Here is a 22,411-nt window from a genome sequence, read left to right on the forward strand (position 1 = left end):
CAGCTATCTAGTTGGACTTAAGGGTCACTTAACAGGAGGGAAGGCATTCCTGTTAGGTTCCTAAAATAGCCAGCTTCTTGGGGTCATAGTGAGGTCATAGACGTTAGAAAAGAATTTACTACTGCCATTTGCTAGACCAGCATAATCTCTTACTGCAGTCTAAATCTTATCCTTCTACCCATAGATAAGCACAGTGACCACCCCTCATCAAAGAAACCTCTCTTTCCAGCACATGGAGACCATCACCGAAAACATAACTTGACACAATGCTGAGTTAAGCGACTAGGGAACCCAGGTCCAATGTATACATATACATTATAGTTCCTGCATCTGTGGCTCAAGGAACATCAAGGAAAAGAGGACAGAGACAGTGTAGGAGACGGACTATTAGGAAGTCAGCTGTGAAATAGTGTCTCTTACAAATGGCTGCAAAAACAAGACTAGAACAGTGGCAGTATCAGTGGACATGTTAATGTGGAAAAAGAAAATTTTTATAGGGTCTCACCACTACACAAAGAACTACAGCACCTGATGACTACTCTCCCAGTGGTGAGCCTCCTTATTGGTTGTTCAGTGTAGAACAGTCAGCCTTGAAACCATCTGCATACCACCAACACAAACTCAGAGGTTGTAGTTAAATATTTTTGTGCATATATGGTAGAAAGTGATGTAATTCTATTTTAATTTAAAAATTATTTTTAAAAATTAATTCTGATTGTACAAGTTTACATTTCCACCAGCAATGGAGGAGGGTTCCCCTTTCTCCACATCCTCTCCAGCACGTGTTGCCACTTGAATTTTTGATCTTAGCCATTCTGATGGGTGTAAGGTAAAATTTCAGGGTTGTTTTGATTTGCATTTCCCTTATGATTAAGGACGTTGAGCATTTCTTTAAGTGTTTCTCTGCCATTCAATATTCCTCTATTGAGAATTCTCTGTTTAGCTCTGTACCTCATTTTTTAATTGGATTACTTGATTTGTTGCTTTTTAACTTCTTAAGTTCTTTATATATTCTGGATTATTAGCCCTCTGTCAGATATAGGGTTGGTGAAGATCCTTTCCCAATCTGTAGGCTGTCGTTTTGTTCTAATGACAGTATAAACTTGTACAACCACTTGGAAATCAATCTGGTGCTTTCTCAGAAAATTAGGAATAGTGCTATCTCAAGAACCAGCTATACCATTCCTCGGCATATATCCAAAACATGCTCAAGTATACAACAAGGACATGTTCGTAAAAGGTTTATTCGTAATAGCCAGACTCTGGAAACAACCCAGATGTCCCTCAATTGTGGAATGGATACACAAATTGTGGTCCATTTACAGAATGGAATACTACTCAGCAACTAAAAACAAGGAAACCATGAAATTTGCAGGCAAATGGTGGGATCTAGAAAAGATAATCCTGAGTGAGGTATTCCAGAAGCAGAAAGACACACATGGTATATACTCACTTATAAGTGGATATTAGTTATATAATATAGGATAATCATACTAAAATCTGTATACCTAAAGAAGCCAAGCAAGAAGGAGGACCCTGGGTAAGATGCTTAATCCTCATTCAAAAAGGCAAATGGGATAGCCATTGGAAGCAGGAAAAGACAAGGATCAGGACAGGAGCCTACGACAGAGGGCCTCTGAAAGACTCTACCCAGCAGGGTATTAAAGCAGAGGCTGAAACTCATAGCCAAACTTTGGGCAGAGTGCAGGGAATCTTATGAAAGAATGGAGAGATAGAAAGACCAGGAAGGGTCTGGAGCTCCACAAGGAGAGCAACAGAACCAAAAAATCTGGGCCCAGGAGTCTTTTCTGAGACTGATACTCTAACCAAGGACCATTCATGGAGATAACGTAGAACCCCTGCACAGATGTTAGTCCATAGCAGCTGTCTCCGAGTGGGTTCCCTAGTAATGGAAACAGGGGCTGTCTCTGACATGAACTCAGTGACTGGCTCTTTGATCACCCCCAACCCCCTGAGGAGGGAGCAGCTTTACCAGGCCACAGAGGAAGACTATGAAAGACAGTCCTGATGAAACCTGATAGGCCAGGGTCAGATGGAAGGGGAGGAGGTCCTCCCTATCAATCGACTGGGGAAGGGGCATGGGAGGAGATAAGGGAGGGAGGGTGGGAGCAACAAGTGGGATACAAAGTGAATAAATTGTAATAAATAAAAATTATATTAAAAAGAGAAAAAAGTTAATTCTGAGTAATAAATCATAGGGAGGTACTTGAAGCAGGACTAATCCATGACTATTTGAAGGCTTTGTGGATTGAAGAATCTCTTTATTTGAATACCATCTTGAACTGCATATATACTAAGTATATTTAACCTCATAATTCGAAGACTGAAAACAGCATCAACTCACAGAGGCTGGACAAAGACAGTACTGTAAACTACAGCCTAGGACACAGAAGCATGACTAACACAACACCGGGAACAAGTTCTATTTGGCTCTGCTACTAGGCTGTGCATTCTCGGCCATCCCAGAGAGCTTGCTGTTGTCAGCTTTGGGATGGGTATCTCTTCAACAGATAGTCCCTCATCTTCTATGTCAGACAGCCTGAAGATAATGGTTCCCACCTCAGAACTGACATTTTAAAAATTAACTGGGACAGAAGTTAATTCTCAGGTAAATATACAAAGGGACAAACAAGAGGATAAAAGGAAGGCAGAGTCAAGTACCTAAGAGGATCACCCAAAGAACTTGCCTGTAATCCCCAATGTGCATAAGAAGATGAAGGAAACAAAAAACTTACACAAATCAGGCACTTACTCCCCGCCCCCCTCTGGGCCCACAGTTCTGCTGTTAGACTCACACTGACGTCATGTTCCAGCTCCGCCAGAAGGTCAAACTGGTGTCTTTTGGTGCCTGGCATTTCTGCAGGAACACCGGACCACACCTAAGATGGACGGCACATTGAAGAAGGTATGTTTATACCTGAATACAACAGTCTCAGCACATTTGAACAAAACCTCCATCCAGCATGCCTGCCAAGGGAAGCCGGGTCAGGCCTCGCCTCTTCCCATGGGGCTCTTCCCCACTGGTCCACACCTGCCTCTGTCTGTGTCCATCCCTTGAATATTTTGCTCTGTGTAGTTTAAGCACCATGTGAATCAAGGGAATGTGAATGCAGAAGTGTTGTAGTGTTTCAAGAAGTAAGTAATCCAAACCCTCGAATTACTAAAATTATGTGCAGGAAACATATCTATCTATAAGCTTGGAGGAAAAAAAATCTGACAAACTTGACAAGAAACAATTTTTTTATACACATAATTAAACTGGAAATCACTGGAATGACTTGTATGGGAAAGCCTACATAGGAGTCTAAAGAGAAGGCTTGTGGCCTGCAGCACAGAAACAGTGAATAAGCATAGTGATTCCTCAACTTAACTTGCACTGTTAGGATCAACTTATCACATGGTAGTTGCAGTCACCCACCAAGGAGAGCTCTAGTTCTGTTTCTGAATAGGCCTCCCACCTAGGGAGGACACACTGTGCAGAAATGCATAGTGAGACCCTGTTACTTGTTCTTCACGCTGTGTTGAAGGACCTAAGAAACCAAGCTGGAATTGACCTAGAAATCTTCATTGTCAGTCATTAGGGGTAGGGCTGGCTCATGAATGGATTTATCCAACAGTGGACCCTGTGTGCTATTAGACTGACCTACCAGTCAGGATGAGCCTGGCTTTGCAACTGGATTTGAAGCCTGGAAAGAATTTCAAGACAGGAAAGAATTCATGTCTTGTACTATAAGCCTGGTCTAAAGCCCAGAGCTAGGGAAGTCCAATGCCTTAGGTGAAAGCCTATTACTGTTGTTTTGCTGAACAGCCACGTTGCCAATCTGCCTTCTAAATATACATGTTTAGACCCATAGATGAGTGCTGCCTCAACCTTGGTCAGGGAATTTGTTTCCTGAAGTAGGAAACAGTCAACATAGAGGCTCTTATTGGTCAAAGTGCTGAGAGTGAATACTGATTGCTCAGTTCTACAGGGCCAGGCATGGCGCCGCCTCAGTGCTGAGAGAACACCATTACAGAGGAGTCTAACAGTCTGTAGGACATGGAGGAGTGCTGTAAAATGCTGTCGTCTCGATATGCCGTGGCCGCTGCTCTCATGAGCTCACAACAGCTGGGGTTACCTGTAGAAGACTTCCATAACATTCTATCATGGATAATATAGGGCCTCATGAGGCTCTGTGCCCAGCTAAGAAGCAATTCATTTCCCTTCAAGAGTGCGGTATCTGATGGGTACTCAAGCTCTTGTGGATGTCATACATCCATTTTCCATACAGGCAACACTAATTGGAGTCAAGGTTTAAAAAAAGAGGAGGAAAAAGATTTGAAGGTGGAGAGGGGAAGTATTGGGAAAGTCTAGAGTGAAAGGAGGGGATATTTGTGTTGGATGTGATCAAGATATATGCATGTATAAAACTATCAAAGAATAAAAAAGAATTTGGAAAACATGCACAGTATGCAAACTTTAAGAAAAGGCAATAATAACACCCTTGTATATCATTTACATACTTTCTGAAAAAGGGAAGTGACTGAACATATTGATAGGAAGCTGAACGGCCTGCAATATCTTATGATCAAACATTTTCAGTTAAAAAGTATATACAGACCTTCACAGTAGAGTCCCAAGATGCAGAATATAGCCTGTCGTTATGCCAACGGATTTTACTGACAGCATCATCATGTCCCATCAATGTGTCTTGACGTCTTCCAAATGCTATGGAATAAAAATAGCTAAAAGATAACAACAACTATTAAAACAATATCCAAGTTTAATTTTAAGATCCTTAAACATGCATTCAAGAAACAATATTATTTCTAAACCTCTAAGGCTTATAAATTGCTTGTTCTTGTAAGTGAAAAATATTCAACATCTGAACTTGAAATTAGATTATTTCCCAACTGTCTGAGCTACGCTTCACCTGCATTTAAAAGTTAGAAAAATAGATTCTAATTGGAGAAATTATTACACTAAAATAATGGTATTTGAATACAATGATACTGTCCTTGTATCTAATATGAATCCTCTAGTGGAAGCCCTTTGATCCCTCATGTCCACATGTGAGGCAGCCACTAAGTGTGTGGAATTAATTACAAAGAAGCAGGCATGGATACATACACATTGTTATCCCAAGAAGAACTTATGACAGTGGTGTCTCCTGGCAAGAGTAAACAAGATGATAATGCCTGGAATATAAAAGATTTGATAATAATGATTTGCAATAATTAGTAGCTCCTTCACTGGTATACCTCAGTTATGAATTCCTGCCAAACTGATGCCCGATTCTTTCTTTACTGGCTTTCTTCCTAACTACCCAGGCCTCAGAGCTGGCTAAGTCCAGGTATATGTTTTTCTCCCAAATGCTTAAATTTGTCAGGAATATTATGATCCAGCTTAATGCTTCTTGGAATCCCATAGGGATGGAAGAATGCTGATAATCTAGAATAGATCATGGCATTAAGCTAATGCTTAAGAATGAAACAGTCCTCTCTTGTTTTGCAGACATGTGTCTAAGGGATTGACATTAAAAATAAGGCACATTCTTTAATAACTGGTTTTATTGCCCCAAGTCATCAGAAGTGCCTAAATTACTTAAGTAGCACAGAAATCTCTCTTTTCTGATAGCTAGAAGAAAGGATAGACTTATTAGGGCAAATTCTACTGGGTATACAAGATTTTGGCTAAAATGAAATCACACTAGTATGAGAAAAACAGGTAGAAACTAGTCCTCCCTCCTTCCTGTCTTCCTGCCTTCCCTTCTTCTCCTTCCCTCCTGCTATCCTTCCCTAATCCACATTCAAAACCCAGTCAGGGCCTTGCACATGCCAGACAAATGCTCAAACAATGAACTAACCCCAGACTCCATGCACTTCTACCATAACACTGATAAAATGAACTTACCATATTTGAAAATGATACACTTCTTTGTAGCATTTTGGACTCCTTAGAGAACATCTTCAAGGTGGAATCTAAGAGTTAGAACACAGACAGGAAAGACTTCCTAAGCATTACAGATGCCAGAGGAGAGCCTCTATTCCTTACTCTTGGAGGGCAATAGTCAATGTCATTCCACAGAGAACTAAGAATATGCAGACTGAATAAACTGAGATGTTGCCAATATTAAGATTCTACGTACTATAACTTCATAGCAAAAGAGGTCAGCTGAAACAAAATCTCAGCACAGACACGGTATACTCCTGATTTTTCCAAAGGCCTGCATGCACAGTGAAGCCCCACACACTCAAGTGAGTGCAAAGTTACAGAAGAGGGAAGCAAAACTGTTTTGTTGTTGTTTCTTTTTTCTTTTTCTTTTTTTGAGACAGGGTTTCTCTGTGTAGCCTCGGCTGTCCTAGACTCACTTTGTAGACCAGGCTGGCCTTGAACTCAGAGCCTGCATCTGCTTCCCTGAGTGCTGGGATTAAAGGCATATGCCACCATGCCTGGCTGGCAGAAATCTTAATAGCAAAACAAATTTTAAAGATGTACAGGTGTGTGTATGTGTAAGCTTTTTCTGCATGCATCCATGTATGCATACCACATGTGTGTCTGCTGCCTGAAGGCCAAAAGAGGGTGTTGGATTTCCCAGAATTGGAGTTCTTGATGGTTATCAGCTAGCCTGTGTGTGTGCTGGGAATGAAACATGTGTTCTTTATAAAGTAGCAAGTATTTTAAACCACCGAACTATCTCTGCAGGCCTGATTTTTATTTTAAGAAAACAAAGATTTTGGCAATAGAAGTAATTTTTTTAAACTGAATGGTTTAATCATAGAATGACATTCTTCTCTGAACTATTTATAAATGAGAAATACTTTCATTCTTAATTATTTTTCCTTCCTAGTGAGGAAGAAAGCTGTTTTGTTGTGAAAGGAATATTGTATGAGGTAGGCACTGAGAAGCCGGAGCTCGGCCCAACACACTCCTGTTTCACCAAGCTAGCAGAGGGAGCAGAGTTGGAGCTGAAGAGAAAGGTTAAAGATAAAACTGGAAAGGGATGCAGACACAATGACAAAGCCCACAAATGCACCAGTCAAACACTTCTAGTCTCTGCAGCAGATCAGATACCAATCAAGTGCGTATGTACACTGGCTAGGAGAATCACCACCATTAGAAAATAATAATGCCGGAATTAAGATAGCCCAGAAGAGAGGCTCAGTGAAGGAGCATTCACTTAACATGGGGCAAAGCCTCCCATACAACCTCCTGCACCGCAAACAGAACCCTGACACAGCTTACTTTAATGTTGTTACGGATATGCCATCATGCAGCGACCTACTTCCTAAATATCCAACCTGGTAAACTGTCAGCGTGAGCTTTAAATACAGTTCTTCTCTACAATAAGACTTCACATTCCAACCTAATCTGTAGAAGGAATCTCTTGTGTCTGCATGGAAACACAACCTGTCAATAAAAAGCTCTTGGCCTGTTAGCTGAGGCAGGAAATACGGAGGTGGGAGTTCCAGGAGAGAGAGATGAACTCTGGGAGAGAGTCAGAGGCAGGAGATTCTCCCAGGATTCTGCAGAAGATAGACATCTGAAACTGAGCATAGGTAACCAGCCACATGGCAGAACCAAGAACAGAATAAATGGGATGTCAGTTATGAGCAAGTCAGGGAACATGCCTAGCTATATTGGTCTAGGCTTTGTAAATATATTTAAGCCTAGGAGCCATTATTTCAAGAGCTAGAGTGTAAGAGAAAAACATGAATTTACACTAATCTTTGTAACTGATTTAATAAAAATTTATAAAGAGGAGCCTCAATAAGTCTTTCCTTATCACTTGGGAAGTCAAAACAAAACAGCACTTGACCTTTTCTTGAGGGGTGACATTAGTCTTGGAACCTTCTCCCAGTTTGCTTTTGATTCTGTTTAGCAGTTCTGGTGCTCACCCCAAAGTCTACTGAAGACTATTTGACCATTTTACAAAACCATAAACTAGCCAAGATACTTGTCTCAAAATCAAAGATACTCTCCTGTTCTACGAATTGCCAGTTAAAGACAGCAGTAAGTGCTCATCTGGCAAGTGGTTCATTCTGGGTGTGTTCACAAAGTGTTAAGACAGCCTATGCATCTGTGGGAGAAATTTTAACTTCGAGGCAAATAGTAGCATGCTTATAAGACAGTAATACAAATCACGAAAATCTAAACTTCAGAAATTTAAATTAAAACAAAAAATAGAATTGTCTGACTTTTACAAACCCTGCCCTTTTTACTTAGCAAATTTACAAAACAGAGGTAGAATGCTTAATAAAGTGGGAGAGATCTGAAGTCTTGATGGTCGTAAACAAAATGGCACTGGCCAAGCCTCTTCTGGGAATGGTACAAGTGTAAAGAAGCCAGTTCTCCTTATGGTGAGGCCTCAGCAGTTGGATCCCCACATGCCAAGGACCTATGGCGATATTCCTGTGGAATCTCCTGGCCTTTCCTGAGGGAATGCTTGGATTGCTATTGCCTTGTGTTTACATTTCTGGCTTTGCTAACAGCAGCTTTTACTTTCATTTTGTCTGTGACAGGGGTCTCCCCAGAAAATGAAAATTTGGGGTATGATTCATTCTTATTTGTCTCTGAAGACTGTGGGAGCAGAACAGATCACTACTCCGCTTGTTAATGATGATTTGGTTGATTCAACATGAGGGCCTGGTCTGGGTAGATCAGCTAATGTCCACATGTTCTCTCCTGATGGGAACTTGCTTCTGACAATGATTTGCCCACTGACCTGTTCCAAACCACAGCTAGATGATTATCAAAAGGTTAGGAAGGTTTTGCTGGATCATCGGTTCCACAAATAGAACATTCAGAAGTGAGCCAAGAAGGAAGAGAAGATGACTTCGCTTACTAAGTCTTGGGTGTTAAGAGTCTTGGGTATTAGAGGAATTAGATCTCCTGATTAGGATGTGTGCCAATAAGTAAGTTAGAGTTTCCTGGATATGTAATCTATCACCTCTTTATACTGTAACCGCAGCTGCTGCCAACCATGGCCACTTGGTTATGTACTAATGTGCTGGGTTAGATATTAACTGCTGGCTGAAGCTATGTTTCTTTCTTTTTGATACAGTTTGTGGGTTAGCAGGGAACTGTGGGGGTTGAGGAGGAGGAAGGGAAAAAGTACAGCATGTACATTATTGTTAAACATGGGGAGTTATTAAAAGAAACTGTACATGGGAGAATAAGAATGAATGTAAAACTTTTTCAGCTGTGAAAAAAAATAGATGTATAAATAAAAGTGGCCTGAGTCATCACCGTGCAGAGTGTGTGACCTGTACCTCTGGGTCTCTGTCTTTCTTCACTGATTCTACATATCCCCTTCAGGTTCTGAACCACCGCTCCCACCCCCCACTCCCTGACTCCTGTTGGAGCTGGACTCTGACAATAAAGCTCATGATTTAAAAGGTCACCTGAATATGGAGATTTGAAAGATTTGACAAACCATGTCAGAGAAAACCTGCTAACCACTGGAGCAGTGGTTCTCAGCCTTCCTAACGCTGTGACCCTTTAACACAGTTCCTCATGTTGTGGTGACCCCCAACCATAAAATTATTCCATTGCTACTGCAGGGCTATAATTTTGCTACTGTTATGAATTGTAAATATTTGATATGCAGGATATCTGATATGCGATCCAAGGAGGTCACAACCCAAAGGGTGACAACCACTGCACTACCGGGCTTCATTAAAAGCCACAAGTACTTGCTGGCTGCTCAGCAGTCAGCATGGCAGCTGCAAATCCGGGCAGAACACAAGTGGCTTCCTCCCTCCCACGCAGCACTGTCAGCACCCTGTTGTGTCCAGTGTGGGTCCTCCATATAACCTTCCCTACACAATCATTCTGTGCACTTTCTGGAACATTCTAGTTCATGGAGTCCAAAGTGGTATGTGAAGAGAAAAGAAAGAAATGCTATTGCTAGCACACCACAATATCAGAATGTAGCAGCAGTGACCCACCTATCCTGATGTGGTTAACTGAATAGTATTTCTAAACATGTGTGGAAACTACAGACTCCTATGGTAATCAGATTTTGAAGAAGAGTAGCTTCATGAAAAACAATTGCTGGCTTTGTCAGAACTGGTTGTCCCGACACTAAAGCCAAGCAATTATTTCCCCTTTCACCAAGACACACTTCAATAAAGATATGGTACATTGACCTCCAAGAAAACACACAGGTCACAAGAGATGAATATTGCTAATGCTTTTATAGACCAGGATAGCTTAAATTTTAATGTATCATAAGATATAGTTCTAAGTCTTATCAATAAGGCACAGGGACATTATTAATATCTGAATTCAATGCCATGTTATAGCCTACAGAAAAATTCTAGAGCTGTATGCTGAACATCAAGGTAAAACTAACAGCATATCTGCATTTCACAAACTAAGATGCACCACCCTGGCAGCCTGGGTCTGGCTCAGCCCTGGATACTTTTCTATGCCATTCTGCAGTTCTGCAGTTCTACAGGTCTTGCAGCAGACCTGGAACCTCTTGCTGTAAGACAGCCTGGAGAAAGCAAGGTGATGATGGCCAAGGGACTCTCCTGCCTTTTGTCTTCATCCAGGAAACCTTGACAGCAACAGGAAGGTTTTTCTTTTTAGCAAACTACAACAAAGTTGTTCTGAGTCTATTTTCTGTGGAAGCAGCACAGTAAAGCTCAGACACTGTAATTCTAGCTGAACAACTTTTCAAGCAGGAAGACATACCTTGTGATGTGGTAAAGACTGAAGACCCATTGCAAGACACCGCTATCCCTGTAACAGCCCTGTTGAAAGTCAAAGTTTTATAAATTACCATTAGCATGCACTAGAGCATCTGTGCTGCTTTACTTTTGCTAGGTTTCCTTTATTTTGTCTTCACAGCTTCTTCACATGAACTGTGCTCTGCATGCCCTTGCCATTATAAGTCATTTCTTGGCGATGCCCACCTTTGCTCAGACAACACTCTTCCTACAAAACCTCCCCACTCTTTGCTCTCCAAGCTGCAGTGGACGATACTGGACAAGTTTCTGACAAAAGTGTGATGACACTTATTGCTTCCAATCATTTCATCTGCTCCATTTGGAATACACTGTCACTAATAGTTGCCAATGGTGTATGCATGTGCTTATACTCGGTCCTTTTAAAGAACATTCGAGCTCAACCATTAAATGTTACTTCTATAGGCACTAGAGCTTTATTCACACCTTTACCATCCTGTCTTGGACCGCATGGCCACTTCCTATGTGCCTTTTTGAGAAGCTGAGGGAAGTAAAGCTATCTAAAAGAAACAAAGTAGAACTAGCCATCTATTTTCAAGATGCTACGACCTCAAATAAAGCCAGGCATTAGCACATCCAAATCCACTCATGGCCAGTGGCCCCAGCTGTCTGAGACTGCTGCCAGCCATGGAGCTGTACCAGGGCCAGAGCCTGGGTTTTCCTTATGAAGCAGATGGGACCATGCTAGGTCAGTTAAGCTTTCCTGCCAGAGCACCTGAACACCCCGAACAGAGCAGACATGGAAGGCTTTCATTCAAACCCAATTTTCTTGAAGTTACAGGTCATTTAAAAAAATTCATGTGGATTTTACAATGTACATACTTCTCTATTTCTCTCCTTGCCTCTCTCCCCGCCTTTCGCCCCTGAACCTCCTCCTTTTCCCTCACCATGTTTGACACCCATATCTTTTGGTATTTCTCTCTCTCCATCCACGTGTTATCATTATCTTATAAAAGATCCTTATCAGCATTCCCATTCATCCGTACATCCACTCTCTCACCCACACACATTTGTTATTTTTTGCATGTGTGGTATGTATGTGTATTCATATTTGTATGTCTGTGGGAGCATGTGTCTGTGTGGGTGAGTATGCATGTGGAGTCCCAAAGTTGATGTCAGATGTCTTCCTTGATGACTCCCCAGTTTACTGAGACAGGGTCTCCTCTCACTGATTCTCCAGATAGCCAGCCTGCCCAAGGATCCTGTCTGTTTCTCAAATTCTGAGATTACAGATGGCCACTGTAATCTGCCCAGCTTTCACGTGGGTTCTGGATTACAGATGGCTACTGTACCTGCCCACTGTTCACATGGGTTCCTGGGATTATGAATGGCCACTATACCTGCCTACTATTCACTATTCTCAGATTACAGATGGCCAACTGTACTGGCCCACTGTTCACATGGATTCTGGGATTACGGATGGTCACTGTATGGGCCCAGCTTTCACATGGGTTCTGGGATTACAGATGGCCATAGTAACCGCTCAGCTTCTATATGGGTTTTAGGGAATCTAAATTCTAGCCCTAATGCTCATGGGGCAAGTGCTTTATCCAGTGAGCTACCTTGGTAGCCCTGTTACTATTATTTTTTTAAAAAGATGTACTTTTTCCTACACTATCAGTAAATTCAAATCTTAACAACACATGGTTGTTCCAAAATTTCCCACTTTTTAAGATTTGAGGAGTGGTTTATACAGTTTAGAGGCACAAAAACTACAGGCTTCCTGCAGCCCAATCTCATTCTAGAACAACATAAAACAGAAATTACAGAATGAGAGAGCATGGCAGCACACATTAACCACTTCCTGGCAAATTTTCCTTTGCTACACTGATTTCACATCACAAATCACTGTAGACACTTAGGAGGCTAGAAACCAATGAAGGTAACATTGAATGGACACTTTCCCACGTGACTTGGCTTATACACACCACTCCTTTGTAAATGCCCAGACTCTAGCACTTAAAAAGACTAGTGGCTCTCAACCTCCCTAATGCTGGGAACCTTTAATACAGTTCCTCATGTTGTGGTGACCCCAGCCATCGCATCATTTTGTTGCTATTTCCTAACTGTAATTTTGCTATGGTTATGAATCATAATGTAAGTATCTGATATGCGACCCCAAGAGAGTTGTGACCCACTGGCTGAGAAGTGCTGGTTAGAAGTAGTACAAGGTGCTCTTACTCTTTGTGTATTTTGTACTGCTCATGTAGCTGCAACTTGGTGATATTATTCCAGGCCAGACTTTTGCTTTCCTCAGTCAGGTCTTCAAATGACTCCTCCCCTGGAGAAACTACATGAAACGGGTGCTCAGTGAATTCAGTAAAGTACAGAAAGGCAGCTGTATCAGATTCACAGTATATTCTATTACTATCAAGGAACCAAGAAAACAAGCCACCCACCAAAATATGCTTTCAAAGGTTCTTAGTGAACAGCCCAACATTAGCAAAGGGGGAAAAATACACATAGAATGTTTTACTGAAAGCTCCAGGCTTCCTAGTGTTTGCAAACTCCTGACTTGACTGGGTGCTTAGAAAAAAAAAATCACAGGAAATAAAAGGCTGAGTGGCCATTTCCTTCTCAGCCCTCTCCTTTGTAAAATCTGACAGTTGCCTAAGAACGCTGAAGCTTTACTTTGGTTTAGAGAAGAAGAAAGAAAACAAGAAATGAAAAAGGTTTCTTGTTCCTCACGGGTTTCTGGGCATACATAGTGCTCTCACTTCTGCATGAAGAAAAGCTGAAGTAATTACCCTGTTTAAGGTGACCACATGATGGTGGTTATGGGTGGTGACTAAGGGACGAAGCCAGTAACCTGACTTCAAGTATGTCTTCAAGTAGTATTTTAACCAGCCCATAACAAGCACTCACAGTAAGAGACTGGAGGAGAGTTTAGCTACTTTTGCAGCATGCCTGAAAGCTCAGCATGCCTGGGTGTCATAAGACAAAATTGGAAAGAAAAGGAAATGCTTTGTTGATGAGATGCTGTCTGCTGCCACAAGGCTCCTCCTGGGAAGCTCTATAACATAAGAAATGTGGATAGAGGTGTATGATCTTTCCTTCCTGAAAATTTATTTTAGTAGCCATCATAGCCTGGTTGGGAGAGATACCCTACACACATTTGCCACATGTTAATAAGAAAATTGTTAACTAAAAAGGAACCAAGTTAAATTCAGCTCACTTTGAGCTGAATTTAAGACCTGTAAGTGGGTTTGGCAGAGTCAAGGCCAGGGGAGAAGTCTTTTCTAGAGAAGTGTGGCGTAGGTGACTGCTAAAGCATCCGTGGCTGGGAGCAAACACCTGACAGTACTGCTAAGCACTGAGAGGCAGCTTCAAAACCACAGACAAGGGGGAGCCAAGGTAATCACAGTCATAGTAGATGATCAGAAATAAGTGATTTCATTTCAACAGCCCACAACAAAAGCAGGAGTAGAACAAATATGTTTGTTTGTTTTGTTGTGCTTGGGACTGAGTCTAGGGCCCTGCACATTCTAGGAAGGCAGAGCTTTGCCAATGAAGCAGCCCAAAGCCTCCTACAAAGGCAAACATCTTTAGGCCACTCAGTAGTACCTGTTTCATCTCTGCTTCGGAACCCTCGGAAACATACTAATTACAAAAGACAAACAAGAGGCCTTTACAGTTACTCTTTACAAGACTTACCTGGAGAGTCTGTCATGGAAGCATTATAGCTGGAGGCTTGTGACAAACTTTTAAACTTGGGGGTGATCCTTCGAGGATGTGGTGTCACAAATAACTGTTTTGGTGTCTGTCCAAATTCCAAAATTTGGGTCAGCATTGCTACTTTCTCATCTGGATCCTCGATGCTTTGGGATGAAACACAAAAGATACAGTAGGTCATCAGCTTCAAGTCCCTGAAGCATGAGCGTCAAATGCAGCAGACCAACTGGGAGACTAACCCTCAAGTAAAAAGCGACCACGTACATAATATTTTCTTTCTTAAATCATTGATTTATCTTATTTTTATTTATTTGCATATGTGTATCCTCGAGTATGGATGCCTGAGGAGACCAGAAGACAGCACCAGATCCTCAGAGCTAGACAGATCCTCAGAACTTGAGTTCCAGGCAGCTCTGAGCTGCCCAACAAGGGCACTAGGAATCACACTCAATTCCTTTCAAAGACCAGCAAGTACTCTTAACAGCTCAGCTATCTCTCTGCCCCCTATTTTCTGTGTTTTAGCAACTTGAAAGCAAGATATAAATCATTTCATTCCTTAACTTCTCAGTAAGTGTATTAATAATTCAGATAAAAGTATTTTATAGTGAAGCAGGAACATCATATAGACATGTACATACCTGTTCAAGTCTACGCCGCCTTCATAGGTCAGGGGATGGAATACTGAAGGAGAGATATAAATACTATTGAAAAAAATGTATATTTATTATAAATACTCTGTGCAGAATGTAAGCAATTCAGCATAAAACTGTGTGAAAAGAGATTCACTTTCATGTGAAACAGATTAATATTCAAACTGATAGATATTAACTTGTGTTATTATCTTTTGGTGAAAAGAGAAGTAACTGGCAGATGTGATGGGCTGTTATCTTGTGTTAAGGAAGCAGCAGTTACAGTACTAGTGTGACTGCACCTCAGGTCATTTCTGGATTTCTGCTCAAGTATCTTGCTATGGACAAAGAAACAGAAGCAGACAAACACTGAGGCTCACGAGGTGGACTGCTGCTATCTTCTTCCTGTCTAATTAAAAGCAAACTTTGGCCTTCACAGGCATAGAAGCCACTGCTCTCTCATAGTTTTCTGTTTGGTGTGCTGAGTCTAGACATGTTCCCCCTTCTTCGGCCTCCTGAGCACAAGGTCTCCAGCTTGTTTCTCTGGCTGCGTCCTCACAACACACTAAGTGAAATCCCAGCCAGTATGGCATACCGTTATGGGCTCCCACGGCCTCGCTCCCTTTCTGTTTACAGCCAAATATGAGATCAATCCACTCATGGAGGTGCTCGGACACATAACTGCTTTCCAAGGCATCCTTGTTCTTCTGGAGAAAGTCTTGGGGACCTATGAGAGTAGACTTCATCAGAATTTTAGGCTGTCACTATTGCATTTTCTTTCATTTTGGTACCTATTCATTTGTGCATAGAACTGCTAGGAGATAAGAGAGACATGCTTCTATTTGAAAGACATACATATTTCTATTTGAATCTTATTCACCTTACATAGTTTTTTTTTTTTTTTTTTCTGGAAAAAGTAACAACCAGCTTTACAACATTTAGGTCTGTCAAACATATACTTATGTCTTTCCAATGTAGACAGCACATTTTTGGCCAGGATAAAGGAAGTCTAGTTCAACGAGGTAAGCATTTTAACAGTCACAAGCAACGCACTACAATGATTGGCATCACAAGTGCAGTACTGGGAATGCATGCAATATGCTATAACTCCTCAGAAGCCACTCACTTGAGGCCCATGCTGGAAGCTCCACATCATCAACCATCTGCCCTCCTTGTCTCTTTCCCAGATCCAGCTTCAGACTATTGACTAAAAAGCTGACGTCTTCGTCATAGAATTCTGGAATCAACTGCAAGTTGGGGACAGGAGGTGTGCAAGAGATGTTTTTAAAACATTTAGAAACCAGAGCCCCGAGGATCACCAGATCCCTGAACTACTTACCTCTTTAAAGTCTGTTGCGCCATCCAAGCAGTTTTTCCAGGTTTCTGCAATACTAGATATGAAAAAGAGTGTTGTGCTCACAGCTGATCTGAGCTGTGGAGACAGCAGCAGCAGGCTTTGCTTTCCACTAACTCCGAATGCTCTAGGCTCTGGTGCTCTAGCTTTCTCACTGACACAGCTTTTAACATCCACGTGAGGCCCCTTGACCAAAAGGCGAGTGTGGCCCAGGGGGTTGGTGGAACTTCACTAGACCTACAGGAGATTAAAGCAAGCCCACACCATTCCACACCAGCACATGCATACTGCCCATTGAAGGGGCACATCCTGGGTATCTAGTGCAGCTGCCTAGACCACAAATGAGTGGTGGGACACAAGGGGACTTGCCTTCCTTCTTGTATTCTGGTATGGAAGTATTAACCATATAAACGCGTAAGCCAACTGTAATTTCACCATAGCAGAATTATTAAGAAGAATGAAATTTGGGGAGACAAATCTAATTGCCCAATAGAGACTAACAGTTCAAGTAAATTCATTAGGACATATTCTAAAACACAACACAGTAATTTAAAAAAATCATTGTTTCAAAGTATTCTTCATAGTATGGAGGAAAAAACCCGCTCAGCCTACACAGGTCAAGAAAAAAAATCTGCATTTGAAAATCTGTTCCTAAACCAGGCATGGTGGTGCATGCCTTTAGTCCAAGCACTCGGTGACAAAAGCACATGGATCTCAGAATTGGAGGCCAGACTGGTCTATGGAGTGAGTTCCAAAACAGCCAGGGTTACACAGGAAAACCCTGTCTTGAAACAAAACAAAACAAACAAAAATCTGTCCCTAGGGCTGAAAAGATGGCTCAGTAGCCACTCCTCTGGAAGAGCTGGGTTGCATTCCCAGCACCCACATGGTGGATCACAACTGTCTGTCGTACAGATCCAGAAAATCTTCTGGCTCCTGTGAGCATGGCAGGCACATCACATAAAAAATAAAATAAAGTAAAAATAACTGAAAACTAAAAGTGTTTCCCCATATACACACATATGAAAAACTTAAAAGAAATAACTTTTGTTCTTGACACAGATTCTCACTGTATATCTCTGGCTGTCCTAGACTCTCAATGAAGACCAGGCTAGCCTACAACTCACAAAGATCTGCCTGCTTTTGTCTATTGAGTGTTGGGCTTAAAGGTACATGCCTCTAGACCTGGTTAGGTTTTACATTTCTTTACATTTTTGTTTATATCTAGTATCTCAAAACAAGCATACCGTACATATATAATCAGAAAGCGTTAAGCATGGTGAGGTGTCATATCAAACCTGTTGAACATCCTATCTGCGTTATCAAATCTTCCATTTTGAAGACACAGCATATACTCTGGTGCTAGAGGGGGAAAAATCAGGGTTAAATCAGACTGCAGAACAACCTGAGAATCTGAGTGAAACAATATACTGCATTAATGCTGAGCCTTACCGATCCTCACGAGGTAAAATAGCACATAGCCTGGGGAGGAGTAGTGACTCCCATACATGAACTTTGGCTCAGGCATTTCCTGGTATCGAGTCTGCAGCATAAGAACAAATAGCTATGTGTTGATTCTGAGACAGTAACAGCTCAAAGAGTCAACCTTTAGCAGAGAGCCTGACATGCTATGCTCCCTCATTCCTCTTAGGAACAGCAGAGGGCCAGTGAGAAGGCTCATCTGTGACGAGCAGGCTCCTGCTGCATATTCTCCTTTTATGGGTGTTGATAAGTGCTGACATCCAACAAAACAGAACTCATGCTGGAATTTATCAAGCAATATCTGCATGAAAATAGTTCAAGCATTCCCCCACCCCCACCCCAATGAAAGACAAGCACACAGAAACAGTGAGTAATGGCAAGAATAGGTTGAGGACAGCCTGACCCAGCACACCTAGGCTAGGGGCTGAGCCTCATTTACTGAGCAGGCACAGGCCATGCCTTGGAATGCTGCTTAGAAGACATACCAGTAGTCTCTCCAGCCGCTCCGGGTTCAGAGCCCCCACTGGCTTACTCAGATCCCGGAAGGTTCCAGGATTTGACAAATCTGGAAACATAGACACAGTGACCTTATACCATTATGAGCCAGGTTCACATTTGTTTCTACAAAGCAGTTCTAAAAACTGAGTGTTTACTACTTGTGAACTTATATAGCTGCAAAAAAAAAAAAAAAAAAAAAAAAAAAAAAAAACCAACCCAACCCAAACCAAACCAAAAACCAAAACTTTATCTACTTAAAAGTAACATCTGTAGTGGTTGATAGCCTGAATATGGACTGTTAAAAATTATTTTCTGCAACGGGCCAGCTGGATCTGTGGGTAAACCACCTGGAATGGAGCCTGACAAGCTGAGTGCAACCCCTGGGACCTCTGACCTCCACATGGGCCCACCATGCCACATGTGCACCCACCCCAACTCCCAAACACATGCAAGTCAATAAACAAATGTCATTTTAAATTACTGATAAAAAAAAAAAAAAAACAACGAAGCCCAAGTCAAACTACAAAAACAAATTTTAAACCCATACTCTTCTACTAAGGTTTATGTCCTTTGTCTGAATCACAGTGAATATTATCTTATGATGTCAGCAACATTTGGAAAATCAAGGGTTTGAAAATTATCAAAGAAATATACTTATATTCCTAGACAATACGATATTATTTTCAATGACAAAGGTTCAACAGAACCTTTCAGTTCACTGAACTGTCAAAAGAACTATTTTTTATAATATATAATTTAAAAATTTTAAAATATAAAATTACAGTATTATCAAATTTTAGAAACAGTATTTAAGGGAACAAGAAAGAAATGATGGCGCCATCAGAATGAAAGTGTTCCTTGTGATAGTCTCGAGTGCCAACTGGAGTGGCCTGAGAAACGTCTAAATTAGTAAGACTCGCTTCTGCGCGTGTCTTTACTGGCATTTCCTGAGACAATCAGATCAAGAGGTTGCACACAGATTGAACGGGCTGATCCTTTCATGGATTCATGATATGATGTCCTTGTTAGGAATCGGTGAGAAGTTGGAGGCAGGGCTTCTGGAGGAGGAAGATCACTAGGCCATGTTTTCCCGCTGCCATGCTTGCTGGTGTCCACGCCTCCTGGCTGCCGCCTTCCTGGCTCTGCTTAATGCCTCCTTTCTATGATGCCCTGAACCCTTTGGAACCATGGGCTAACATCAATCCTTCTTCCTATAATTAGGTTTTCCAGGTGTTTTGTCACAGTAACACAAAAGACTGAGGAGTACAATTATCTCTCATAATAGACTATGGGTGACTTCCATTCCCTCCTGTGATTAAATGTTCTATAGTGGATGGTTGATTATTTTTGGAATTCAAAATATGAATGAGAATTTAAAATAATAAACTACATTGAAATTTTCACTGAGGAATTTAAAATATTTCAAAATTTGGCATATGCACATAATAACAGGAAGCCCGAATTAAAATTATGCATGTACTTTCTGTATATGACCTTCAAGAAATGGTAAATGCACATACAACACTATACAACATTTGGCTAATATCTTGAAATGGAAATTGGTGAGAAAACTGAAATGAGTTTTCATTTGTTCCTATAAGGAAATACAGTATAAAAGAAAACACAGTCTCCCCCCTGGAAGCAGATCCCCTGGAACCCACACATGACAGCGTTCACCTAGCTCTGGGCTGGAGTAGTCACTGATTATCCATGGGAACACGGGGTACTGGGAGAGGTCGTTGCAGCTGCGGTCGGCCAGGTTGTTGAGGTGGAGCAGGTACTGGTAGTTGGAGAGGTGCCCTCGCTGCCACTGCAGCATGTAGCTCTCCGCGGTGTGTTCCGCAGCGTGGTGCTCTGAGGGAGAGGAGAGAAGCCTCAGTGGCCGCTGCACTTCCAGGTGACTGGCTGGCTTTTACCTAATGTGGCGCAGCTAGCTTCTTCAGCGTGGACTCCTCCACACACTTTGGAAATGCTCATTTGTTTACATAAAGATCCAGGTAAAGACGTTATTGTGTATACTGAGCTACTACCGAGCCACTCCTGGACAGTATATAACTTGAACAGATGTAAGAGTATGGAGTGAATATTCAAGTACTGTGTGACAGCAGATGACAATGACAGAATGAGTAACACAGAGTCCTGCCAAGTGTGCTGAGCTTTGATACTTTTTAAAAACCATGGCCACTTGTGCACACTCCCCCTCATTCTTTTATGGAACCAGAACAAAACCATATTGTGCTAAATTAACTTTTTTTTTTTTTAAAGATTCTGAAGAGGTGCCAATTTATCAATAGCTACATGTTATCTGTGATCTCGAGAAAAACAAAACTGCCAACGAAAAAGGGGATTTTGCAGCAGGACTAATTGTCAAGCCAGAACAACCAGGAAGGCTGGTCTCCTTGGAAAAATGGCCTCTCAGTGAGAGAGCTTGGATCTAGAAATGATGGGATGACCCAGCTGTCCTTTGAGTGAGCAGACTTGCCATTTTGCTTAGAGAATTCTTTTCTGAATCAAAAACTCTTTATTGCATGTATTAAGTAATTTAATTCATATGCTATTTCACTATTTACATATTCTTATTTACTTTTTACAGAGTTTCTAATTAGCTACCAGGAAAGGCTTTCAAAAACAAAACATTTCTTTATTTAGCTCTTGGGAACTCTCTGGAAAAGCTTGAGCAAACTTAGAAATGAGCTCAGATGAAAGGGAGTGGCAGCTGGAGAGCAGAGAGACAGAGTGGCATTCATCTACACACAAACTTATCCTCCCACCTTAAAAAAAGCTCAGTTTTGGTTTTCATAAATTGAATCATGACATGACGACATAAAAACACTTGGGTAGACTCTCTGTAACCCACTCAAGTTGGAGGTCATTGAAATAACGGAGCACTTAACCATATTCAACAAGAGCTTTAAGAACACACAAACAAACTGTTACCAAAATGGATTTACATTTCCCTAGTTTTTAGGATAGTGTATCGGAGAACAGAACAATCTAACTACAGTGAAGCAATGTTTTCTTCTTTTATTCACTGCCCCAGCTTCTTAGGAGCTAAACTAGTTTCACATAAACAGCCACAAAGTGAGAGCAGCAAACCTAGGTACGTGGCAATATAAAAATACAGGTCATCTCTGTCTTGCGGCTCGTAGAACTTTAGGTATATGTCAGAACACAGGTCGTCCTCTGTGCAAAACACCTCCAAACCCTAGAGATGCAGAAAGAGTAAAACAAATAGCACCATGTTCATCCTGAAACCACAGAAGTACACAATCTTAAGTCAATTCAGCATTTATATGCGTGAGCTTTGGACCTTGTTTACATTTATAATTTGATTCAAGGATATATGTCCCTATATTCATATGTGTTGTCTTGTAAAATTCTTGAGAACAAGAGGAACCTTAGGCTAAGAATGTAATTCTCTTTACCTTGGCTGTCCTCGACTCACTCTGTAGACCAGGCTAGCCTCAAACTCACAGCACTCGGCCTCCCTCTGCCGCCCTGAGTACTAGGATTACAGGCATGTGCCACTACACACAGCATGCAATTTAAAATCAGATGACCAATGAACCTACATTTCTTTCTTGGACTTAAATATTTAGCTTTCTTATACAAATTAAATAACCATGAAACAAAACAAATTAATAATCAAATAACCCGTTCAATTATGGTTATTTCAAAGAAAATTACGATTTGAATGGCTGTTTTCTCAGCACTCAGGAGGCTGAAGCAAGAAATCATGAGTTCTGGGCCACCTGGGCTATGCAGTAAGGCCAAGTCTCAAGAGAAGCTGCTTTCTGTGCAATGTTCAATGGCTGGGATGGAAATGAGCAAGGCTAACCAAGGCTAATCTCTTCGCTTTGTTGAGTGTTCCTCTACACTAAGAGCACGAGAGTTTTAATAGTACCTCTTTTCCTTGATTTCTCTACCATCATCAGAATGGACATAAAATAGGTACAAAGTACTTGAATTTCAGAAATTAAAAGTACAAAAATGAGCCAGTTCTAAGCTGCAAAAGAAAATG

General features: G+C 41.4%; 1 protein-coding gene across 1 annotated transcript in view; it reads right to left on the minus strand.

Moving 5' to 3' along the window:
• The window catches only part of Nsmaf (neutral sphingomyelinase activation associated factor), a 62,004-nt gene that overhangs the window by 7,705 nt on the left and 31,888 nt on the right, over window positions 1-22,411 (minus strand). The window contains exons 12-27 of the mRNA XM_055603421.1: window positions 21,487-21,595; window positions 20,068-20,244; window positions 18,378-18,457; window positions 17,863-17,953; window positions 17,709-17,772; window positions 16,396-16,447; window positions 16,183-16,303; window positions 15,652-15,783; window positions 15,066-15,108; window positions 14,410-14,573; window positions 12,937-13,045; window positions 10,703-10,761; window positions 5,915-5,982; window positions 5,132-5,199; window positions 4,623-4,746; window positions 2,817-2,900 (exon numbers count right to left, since the gene is read on the minus strand). Coding sequence (XP_055459396.1) covers window positions 2,817-2,900; window positions 4,623-4,746; window positions 5,132-5,199; window positions 5,915-5,982; window positions 10,703-10,761; window positions 12,937-13,045; window positions 14,410-14,573; window positions 15,066-15,108; window positions 15,652-15,783; window positions 16,183-16,303; window positions 16,396-16,447; window positions 17,709-17,772; window positions 17,863-17,953; window positions 18,378-18,457; window positions 20,068-20,244; window positions 21,487-21,595 — 1,545 coding nt within the window. The remainder of the gene's footprint in view (window positions 1-2,816; window positions 2,901-4,622; window positions 4,747-5,131; window positions 5,200-5,914; window positions 5,983-10,702; window positions 10,762-12,936; window positions 13,046-14,409; window positions 14,574-15,065; window positions 15,109-15,651; window positions 15,784-16,182; window positions 16,304-16,395; window positions 16,448-17,708; window positions 17,773-17,862; window positions 17,954-18,377; window positions 18,458-20,067; window positions 20,245-21,486; window positions 21,596-22,411) is intronic.

The sequence above is a fragment of the Psammomys obesus genome, unplaced genomic scaffold, assembly GCF_907164565.1.
Source record: "Psammomys obesus unplaced genomic scaffold, mPsaObe1.curated_primary_1811, whole genome shotgun sequence".
Lineage (NCBI taxonomy): Eukaryota > Metazoa > Chordata > Mammalia > Rodentia > Muridae > Psammomys > Psammomys obesus.